The 10,552-nt window shown below is 46.5% G+C and overlaps 1 protein-coding gene across 1 annotated transcript in view; it reads left to right on the plus strand.

Moving 5' to 3' along the window:
* The window catches only part of LOC140403214 (cdc42-interacting protein 4 homolog), a 143,876-nt gene extending 134,240 nt beyond the window's left edge, over positions 1-9,636 (plus strand). Inside the window, 2 exon segments of the mRNA XM_072490969.1 lie at positions 38-171; positions 8,235-9,636. Coding sequence (XP_072347070.1) covers positions 38-171; positions 8,235-8,389 — 289 coding nt within the window. The 3' untranslated portion in view covers positions 8,390-9,636.
* Positions 9,637-10,552: the final 916 nt, after the last annotated feature.

Consider the following 10,552-nt stretch of genomic DNA (forward strand, 5'->3'; position numbering starts at 1 on the left):
ATTATGATTGTTTTTTTTTTAATTTTTGCTAAACCAGCCCAGACACAACTTATTCTGATGATAGTGGCCAGGAACCACTGCCGCAGCCGCCATCGCTCTCCGAGTTTGATGACTTTGAGGATGATCTTGTCCACCCAATAGGAAGCTCAACTGCTCTGTATCCATTTGACGGTAAGATGGGTAAACTTATTGAAAGAAGGAAATAATGTTTAGAATGTGAAGGCGCTTGGAAAACAATCGCTGGAGCCTTGGCTTGTCTGTAAATTATCTGACGCTGTGACCAGTTTATTCGTAAAATGTTTTACCCAGATGTCCTTATTTGCGAGATGAGCGCAGGATAGGCGCAGGTTTACAATTCAACCCAAATTTATTTTCAAACACAATAAAACAGTTGGGCGGCACAGTGGCGCAGTGGTTAGCACTGCTGCCTCATGCCGCCAAGGACACAGGTTCAATACGGCCCCGCATCATTGTCCGTGTGGTGTTTGCACATTCTCCCCGTGTCTGCATGGGCCTCACCCCCGTAACCCAAAAAGATGTGCAGAGTAGGTGGATTGGCCACGCCAAAGTGCCCCTTAATTGGAAAAAAAAATTGGGTACTCTAAATATTTAAAAAAACAATAGAACAGTTATTCTCCCAACTATTATATGGCCAAGATCCTAATACTACCTGTGCCGATGAACTGGATCCAACTGTAGGTCCAATTTTCTGAGCCTCAGTCATCTTGGGGCCCTCATCTGCAAAGGTGTCTCACACGCTTCTTCCATCCGTTCGCTGGTCCGCCGTCGAGTCTTCTCTGTTGTCTCTGCATTGAGTCTGGGGAGGGTCCCTGGATGTCACCTCCTTATCCCCCTCTTTAAAATTTAAAAAGTGCGGGAGGAGAGAGCCGGGACAGTGCTGGGAGAGGCGAGTGCACAAAAGGTATGGCAGGAGTGCCTTTAGACACGGAGTGCTGACTGGAACAGAGTGCATCTGAGTTTAGGTGAGTGACTGAGTGCTGACTGGAACAGAGTGCATCTGAGTTTAGGTGAGTGACTGAATTCGGGTGAGTGGCGAGAGAGGGCGGTGTTTTTGTTGGTGTTCGGGTTTATCCTTGAGGTTATATATATATATATTTTTAATTTTAATATTTAAATTAATTAACTAGCTGAATATGGCTGGACAGGTGATGTGCTGTTGCTGTATGATGATGGAACTGGTGGATCCCATTGAGACTGTCAGTAACCACATCTGCAGCAAGTGTTGGCTGCTCGAGGAACTTCGGCTCAGAATTGATGAGCTGGAGACCGAGCTGCACACACTGCGGCACATCAGGGAGGGGGAAAATTACCTGGACGCTTAGTTTCAGGAGGCAGTCACACCCAGTAGAATAAGTACTGTTAATTCGGACAGTGGTCAGGAACAGAGTGGTGTGACTGCAAGGGAGACAGGTAGGGGGATCCTGAGTTTAGGAGTTGAGGAGCCTCAGCCCTTGACCTTGTCCAACAGGTACTTGCTCCCTGTGTGGATGAGGAAGAGGGCTGTAGGGAGGATGTGTTGACTGACCACTGCACCGAGGTACAGGAAGCCATTCAAGAGGGGGGAGCAAAAAGACAAGTGGTAGTTGTAGGGGATTCTATAATTCGGGGGATTGATGGCATCCTTTGTAAGCCAGATCGAGAGTCCCGCATGGTATGTTGCCTGCCCGGTGCCAGGGTGAGGGACATCTCTGATCGGATTGAAAGGATTTTGGAGAGGGAGGGGGAGGATCCAGTTGTTGTGGTCCACGTTGGGACTAACAACATAGGTAAGACTAGGAAAGAGGACCTGTTTGGGGATTATCAAACACTAGGGACTAAATTAAAGAACAGGTCCTCCAGGGTTATAATCTCTGGATCACTACCCGAGCCACGTGCTAATTGGCATAGGGTTGAGAAAATTAGGGAAGTTAACACGTGGCTAAAGGAGTGGTGCGGGAAAAAGGAATTCCATTTCATGGGGCATTGGCATCAGTACTGGGGCAGGAGGGACCTGTACCGTTGGGATGGTCTTCACCTGAACCATTCTGGGACCAGTGTTCTAGCGAATAGGATAAATAGGTTGGTCACAAGGACTTTAAACTAGCAAGTTGGGGGGAAGGGAAGTGTAAAGCTATGGACAGTATAATGGTTAATGGAGATCAAGGCAGCAGGTTACGTGACAGGTTATTATGTAGAGATATGGGTCCAAAGACAAGGAAAATTAGGAGAAAGGGTAAGAGGAAAAATAATTTGCGAAAAGTTACTGATCAAGGTGTTAGGATTCATAACAAAGACATAAAAAACAGCATAAGTGTACTTTACCTGAATGCTCGTAGTATACGAAATAAGGTAAATGAGTTGATGCCGCAAATCATCGTGAATGACGATGATTTAGTGGCCATTACTGAAACATGGTTAAAAGATGGTCACGACTGGGAGTTAAATATCCAAAATATCAGACTTTTCGAAAGGATAGAATGGACGGTAAGGGCGGTGGTGTCGCTTTGTTGTTTGAGGATGGCATCCGGGCAATAGTAAGGGATGATATTGGTGCTATGGAGGACAAGGTTGAATCAATTTGGGTGGAAATCAGGAATAGTAAGGCGAAAAGGTCACTGATAGGAGTAGTCTATAGGCCACCAAATAGTAACAGGATGGTAGAGCAGGCAATAAGCAAAGAAATAACGGATGCATGTAGAAATGGTACAGCGGTTATCATGGGAGATTTTAATCTGCATATCGATTGGTTTAACCAGGTTGGTAAAGGCAGCCTTGAGGAGGAGTTTATAGAATGTGCCCGGGATAATTTCCTGGAACAGTAGGTAATGGAACCTACAAGGGAACAAGCGGTCCTAGAGCTGGTCCTGTGTAATGAGGCAGGATTGATTAATGATCTCATAGTTCGGGATCCCCTTGGAAGAAGCGACCACAATATGGTGGAATTTAAAATACAGTTGGAGGATGACAAGGTAAAATCAAACACGAGTATTTTGTGCTTAAACAAAGGCGATTACAATGGGATGAGAGAAGAACTAGCTAAGGTAGACTGGGAGCAAAGACTTCATGGTGAAGCAGTTGAGGAACAGTGGAGAAGCTTCCGAGTGATATTTCACAGTGTTCAGAAAGGTTCATACCGACAAAAAAGAAAGACGGTAGAAAGGGGAAAAATCGACCGTGGATATCTAAGGAGGTGAGGGAGAGTATCAAATTGAAGGAAAAAACATACAAAGTGGCAAAAATTAGTGGGAGACTAGAGGACTGGGAATTCTTTTTAGGGGACAACAGAAAGCTACTAAAAAAGCTATAAAGAAGAGTAAGGTAGACTATGAAAGTAAACTGGCTCAGAACATAAAAGCAGATAGTAAAAGCTTCTACAAATATATAAGACAAAAAAGAGTGGCTAAGGTAAATATTGGTCCTTTGGAAGATGAGAAGGGAGATTTAATAACAGGAGACGGGGAAATGGCTGAGGAGCTGAACAGGTTTTTTGGGTCAGTCTTCACAGTTCACAGTGGAGGACACAAATAACATGCCAGTGAATGATGGAAATAAAGATATGATAGGTGAGGACCTTGAGATGATTGTAATCACTAAGGAGGCAGTATTGGGCAAGCTAATGGAGCTAAAGGTAGACAAGTCTCCTGGCCCTGATGGGATGCATCCCAGAGTGTTAAAAGAGATGGCTAGGGAAGTTGTGAACGCACTAGTGATAATTTATCAAAATTCACTAGACTCTGGGGTGGTCCCAGAGGATTGGAAAGTAGCAAACGTGACACCACTGTTTAAAAAAGGAGGTCGGCAGAAAGCAGGTAATTATAGGCTGGTAAGTTTAACTTCGGTTGTAGGGAAAATGCTGGAATCTATCATGAAGGAGGAAATAGCGGAGCACCTGGAGGGAAATTGTCCCATTGGGCAGACGCAGCATGGGTTCACAAAGGGTAGGTCGTGTCTGACTAATTTGGAAGAATTTTTTGAGGATGTTACCAGTGCAGTAGATAACGGGGAGCCAATGGATGTGGTATATCTGGATTTCCAGAAAGCTTTTGACAAGGTGCCACACAAAAGGTTGCTGCATAAACTAAAGATGCATGGCATTGAGGGTAAAGTGGTAGCATGGGTAGAGGTTTGGTTAACTAACAGAAAGCAGAGAGTGGGGATAAATGGGTGTTTCGCTGGTTGGCAACCTGTAACTAGTGGGGTCCCTCAAGGATCAGTGTTGGGCCCGCAGTTGTTCACAATTTACATAGACGATTTGGAGTTGGGGACCAAGTGCAATGTGTCAAAGTTTGCAGACGACACTAAGATGAGTGGTAAAGCAAAAAGTGCAGAGGATACCGGAAGTCTACAGAAGGTTTTGGATAGGTTAGGTGAATGGGCTAGGGTCTGGCAGATGGAATTCAATGTTGCCAAGTGTGAGGCTATCCATTTTGGGAGGAATAACAGCAGAATGGATTACTATTTAAACGGTAAGATGTTAAAACATGCTGCTGTGCAGAGGGACCTGGGTGTGCTGGTGCACGAGTCGCAAAAAGTTGGTGTGCAGGTGCAACAGGTGATTAAGAAGGCTAATCGAGTTTTGTCTTTCGTTGCTAGAGGGATGGAGTTCAAGACTAGGGAGGTTATGCTGCAATTGTATAGGGTGTTTGTGAGGCCGCATCTGGAGTATTGTGTTCAGTTTTGGTCTCCTTACCTGAGAAAGGACATATTGGCACTGGAGGGAGTGCAGAGGAGATTCACTAGGTTGATCCCAGAGTTGAGGGGATTAGATTATGACGAGAGGTTGAGTAGGCTGGGACTGTACTCATTGGAGTTTAGAAGGATGCGGGGGGATCTTATTGAAACATCTACAATTATGAAGGGAATAGATAGGATAGATGCGGGCAGGTTGTTTCCACTGGTCGGGGAAAGCAGAACTAGGGGGCATAGCCTCAAAATAAGGGGAAGTAGATTTAGGACGGAGTGTAGGAGGAACTTCTTCACCCAAAGGGTTGTGAATCTCTGGGATTCCTTGCCCAGTGAAGCAGTTGAGGCTCCTTCTTTAAACGTTTTTAAGAGAAAGATAGATATATTTCTAAAGAATAAAGGGATTCGGGAATATGGTGTACGGGCCGGAGAGTGGAGCTGAGTCCACAAAGATCAGCCGTGATCTCATTAAATGGAGGAGCAGGCTCGAGGGGCCAGATGGCCTATTCCTGTTCCTAGTTCTTGTGTTTCTTATGTCTCTTTGCGTCCTTCCAGAGGTTTCTCTGGCCCTCAGCCAATGGGGTCGCAGGGTAAGGGTTACAACACCCAATTCTGCAAGACACCAGGATCTCCTCGGGTGCGTTGTCCGACATAACCTTATCCCATGTAAGGTAACTGTGGGAAATCTAGGTGCCAGAAAGTCTGGCTTCATCTGGGCAATCTACAACTGGTCCATTTGAATGGGGCCGTTCTAATCTCCTGTTTATAGGACAGGCCCAGACTTGCCCCGGCTGTTTGTCTCTGTCCAATGTATTTCAATTGGTTGTTTGAATTCTCATCAGACCGGTCTGTGGTTCTGACTGTGGTTTTTAATTTAAAGTTTCCAATTGTATATCGGGCTTAAGATTCAGGCCGTTGGCCACTTTGACACACTTGTCCTTGTACAAAATCTGCTTCTCTGAGGTCATATGTGCGTGTCGTCCCTTCTGCTAGTTAATGGGAGCTCGATCTTGGTGAGATTTTAAAATGTGACCCTTCCAACATAAAGAATCTACAAGGTGGTAAGAGGGGGAGAATTTTGTGTTTTACTGAATTATTGAATATAAAGCCTAATCTATTTGAGATTTTGGCAATAGTTACAGGCAGAGCACTGTTACCCCATTCTCTGGGTTCTTCCTCTTCATGCCACACCACACCATTCCTGTTTTCTGCTCATTGTCACTCACTGCCTCTCTTGACTTTCCACATATTGGATAGCATTGCTGCCTCACGGCGCCGAGGTCCCAGGTTCGATCCCGGCTCTGGGTCACTGTCCGTGTGGAGTTTGTACATTCTCCCCGTGTTTGCGTGGGTTTCGCCCCCACAACCCAAAGATGTGCAGGGTAGGTGGATTAGCCACACTAAATTGCACCTTAATTGGAAAAAATAAATTGGGTACTCTAAAATTAAAAAAATAGACTTTCCACATATACACATTAGTCGCATGCACCCAGTTTCGAATTTGCCAGCATTAAGGTATTTTTTCTTCTTATTGGTTCAGGGTATGTCAGCATCACTGGCTAGGCCAGCATTTATTGCCCATACCTAATTGCCCTTGAGAAGGTGATGGTGAGCAGCCTTCTTCAACCGCTGCAATCCGTGTGGTTTAGGTACACCCACCGTGCTGTTAGTGAGGGAGCTCCAGGATTCTGACCCAGCGACAGTGAAGGAACGGCCGATGTATTTCCAAGTCAGGGTGGTGAGGGACTCGGAGGGGAACCTCCAGGTGGGTGGCGTTCCCAGGTATCTGCTGCCCTTGTCCTTCAGACAAGACAACTCAGTTTTTTAAAGAGTCAAAATAAAGAAAGACTGCATTTATATAGGGCCTTTCACAACCTCAGTATCTCCCAAAGCATTTTACAAACACTGTTTATTTTGTAATTCTGGTCAGCTTGTAATGTAGTCAACGTAGGTATCAATTTGCACACAGCAAGGCCTCAAAAATAGCAATGTGGTATTGACCAGGTAACTTTTCATTCGGTGATGTCAGTTCAGGATGATTATTGGTGAGAATATCCCTCTTCTTCAAAGCTGCACAGGATTTTTAAATTCCAGCTGAATATAGTTTGTCTCATCTACAGTATGGCACCTCTGACAATGCAGCACTCCCTCAGTACTGACCCTCTGACAATGCAGCACTCCCACAGTCCTGACCATCTGACAATGCAGCACTCCCTCAGTACTGACCCTCTGACAATGCAGCACTCCCTCAGTACTGACCCTCTGACAATGCAGCACTCCCTCAGTACTGACCCTCTGACAGTGCAGCACTCCCTCAGTACTGACCCTCTGACAATGCAGCACTCCCTCAGTACTGACCCTCTGACAGTGCGGCACTCCCTCAGTACTGACCCTCTGACAATGCAGCACTCCCTCAGTACTGACCCTCTGACAATGCAGCACTCCCTCAGTACTGACCCTCTGACAGTGCAGCACTCCCTCAGTACTGACCCTCTGACAATGCAGCACTCCCTCAGTACTGACCCTCTGACAATGCAGCACTCCCTCAGTACTGACCCTCTGACAGTGCGACACTCCCTCAGTACTGACCCTCTGACAGTGCAGCACTCCCTCAGTACTGACCCTCTGACAATGCAGCACTCCCTCAGTACTGACCCTCTGACAGTGCGGCACTCCCTCAGTACTGACCCTCTGACAGTGCGGCACTCCCTCAGTACTGACCCTCTGACAGTGCGGCACTCCCTCAGTACTGACCCTCTGACAATGCAGCACTCCCTCAGTACTGACCCTCTGACAGTGCAGCACTCCCTCAGTACTGACCCTCTGACAGTGCGGCACTCCCTCAGTACTGACCCTCTGACAGTGCGGCACTCCCTCAGTACTGACCCTCTGACAATGCAGCACTCCCTCAGTACTGACCCTCTGACAATGCAGCACTCCCTCAGTACTGACCCTCTGACAATGCAGCACTCCCTCAGTACTCTACTGAAGTTCAGCTTAGATTTCTCTAATCTCTGGATTGCAACTTTGAACCCACACCCTTCTGACTCTGTGATGCCCACTGCATCATGGCTGAGACGCCCGAGGGCGGCAGGGTGGCTAGCACTGCTGCCTCACAGCGCCTGGGTCCCGGGTTCGATTCCGACCTCTGGGGACTGTCTGTGTGGAGTTTGCACGTACTCCCCGTGACTGCTTGGGTTTCCTCCGGGTGCTCTGGTTTCCTCCCACAGTGCAAAGATGTGCAGGTTAAATGGATTGGCCGTGCTAAATTGACCTTTAGTGTCTAAAGGTTAGATGTGGTTACCGCGATTGGGTGAGGATTGGGTTTTTCAAATGGTCGGTGCAGACTCGATTGACCGAATGGCCTCCTTCTGCACTATAGGGATTCTATGATTCCTACTTTCACAACTTCCCCACCACCTCATTACGTTTCAATGACAGTTGAACTGCGAGAATCAAAATGAAGGTCATCCTCCAGTGGACAGGCATATTGAAGGATAGTGTGGGCAGTAATTGAATTAACCGTCTGACAATGGTTTTGTTCTTTGCAGGCAACAGCGAAGGCACCATTGCAATGGCGGAGGGGGAGGTGCTGCACCTGATTGAGGACGACAAGGGAGATGGGTGGACGCGAGTCAGACGGAGTGATGGGGAAGAAGGCTACGTACCCACTTCCTATGTGAAGATCACCCTCAGCAAACAGTGAGCCAGGATCTGCCAGTGGCCACAGGACACTTATCCTCCTGGTTCAGGGTGTCTCGTTTCCTTTCTTTGAATCAGGATGGAGCAGGCAGAGTTTTCTATGGAACGGATGGCTCTGTGGAAAAGTGGGAGTGGGATGAGGGTTAGCCAACCTTCACTGGTATTCACATTGTTGGGGGGGGGGGGGGAAACCTGAGAGTCACTTAGTTGCATTTATAATATCTTCGACACATAATTAGGACAGCATCTATGATCTTTCGGTTCACAGTAGGAAGACTCTGTTCCATTGCAGTTCACTCTGGTACAGTAAATACTGCTCTAATGTACATATTTGTGTAGTAATAATTGTATTTAGGGATGAATTCCCAACTTTTAATTGCTGATCACTGATGCCATCTTTTATATAGATATTTTACATAGAATATACATTTATCCACGTTGGTGGAATCATTTTGGGTGAGGAATAGGACAGCATGCGGAACACATCTTTGGAGTCTGGTTAAACGGAGTTTCTCCATCCAGATGATAATGTTTGCAGGACAAGAAAGCATCTCGTTGTTTTACATTGCCGTCGTGACTTTGTTTAGTGGGTGCGAAAGGCCCACGAGGATTGGACCGCCTGTTTCCAAAGCGATGGGGGTCTTCGAGTCAAAGGAAAACCCAGACTCGCCGTGGAATCGGCTGCGGCCCCGCAAAGTGAATGAACTGGTGAAAGGCGACACTAAGACAATGCTCGTCCAGGAGTTTTTTTTAAAGATGTCTGGCAATGGATTCTTAGACTGGTGGGACGCTGGGGGAGAAAAGCTCCCTGCCCGGCTCAGGGACACTCCTGACGGTGCTGTTTTCTGGCCTTGTTGGATTTTGAGATGCCTGTGGAAGTTTAAATAAAACGTGTGCAGGCGGTTTAGATTGTATGCCTGTTCATGCTTTTATCATAGTGCATTAACTTGAAACCCTGCCAAATTTATTGGTGTTTCGAATTCTTAAAATGAAAACACAACTCTGTTTGGAGCTGAATGTGAGTCAGGCAGGCTCTTCCAGCGTTGATTCTAATCTGGGGGGGCACTGACTCCCAACAATTTTCAGCTCTTTTATGGTGTCTGATGTACCTGTCCTGATGCAAAAACCGTTATGATGGCTTATTTGTGATTGTATCGTAGACCAATAATGCACTTCACATTGCAATAGGACAGTACCATGGCTGTTTCCCCACCTTGTTTTAATCCTGTAATAAAATACTATTCCAATTGAGGACTCCATGTCTGTCACCTCTTGTATCGACACAATAGTTTGTGTGGAAGATATTTGGACATGGTGATCTGCATCGGGCTATCCTTCATCTCATCTATCACTTAGACAGGGGCAGAGCAGGAGATTGGAGGGTAAGAGGGTAGAGAGAGGTCCAAGAGTTTGTTACTTCTCCAGATTTCCATCTGGAATATGATTAGTAATAGGCGAGATGCATCATTCACCTGCATTCTTGGCTGCTTCGCAAGGGGAAAATCAGATGACTGACTTTTAAAAAGCGAGGAGAGGAGGGTGGCCCAGTGGTTAGCATTGTTGCATATGGGTGCCGAACATCTGGGTTCGTTCCCGGCCCCAGGTCACTGTCCGTGAGGAGTTTGCATATTCTCCCGAGTCTGCGTGGGTCTCACCACCACAACCCAAGTATGTGCAGTTTAGGTGGATTGGCCACGCTAAATTGCCCCTTAATTAGAAAAAAGAATTGGGTACTTAAAATGTTTTAAAAATAAATAAAAAGCGGGGAGGGCCTCATTAAAGAATTCCTGGAGGTGTTCATAAAGCAGCGTTGCTTACATTGTTTTCGGTGTAATGAGTGGCCCACAGTTTCATCTGTCAGTTAGTGGATTATTAGTTCCCAGTGTAATTCTCTCTCTCACTCTCACACACACACACACACACACACACACATACACACACGTGCAACTATCATTTATAACTTGCCTTCCCTCTCCGTCTTTCCCAGTGGGACGGATGAATTGTCCGAATCACTCGACAGTGAAACTCTTGGAGGTGTTATTTATGAAAACATCTACAGTGGAGCTAAACGGAGAATTGTGGACGAAAGGTCAACAGGGGCCCCATCTGGTGATCCTTCTGGAACATGGGAACAGGAAGAGGCCGTTTCGCCCCTTGAACCTGTTCC

The sequence above is a fragment of the Scyliorhinus torazame genome, chromosome 27 (assembly GCF_047496885.1).
Source record: "Scyliorhinus torazame isolate Kashiwa2021f chromosome 27, sScyTor2.1, whole genome shotgun sequence".
Classification (NCBI taxonomy): domain Eukaryota; kingdom Metazoa; phylum Chordata; class Chondrichthyes; order Carcharhiniformes; family Scyliorhinidae; genus Scyliorhinus; species Scyliorhinus torazame.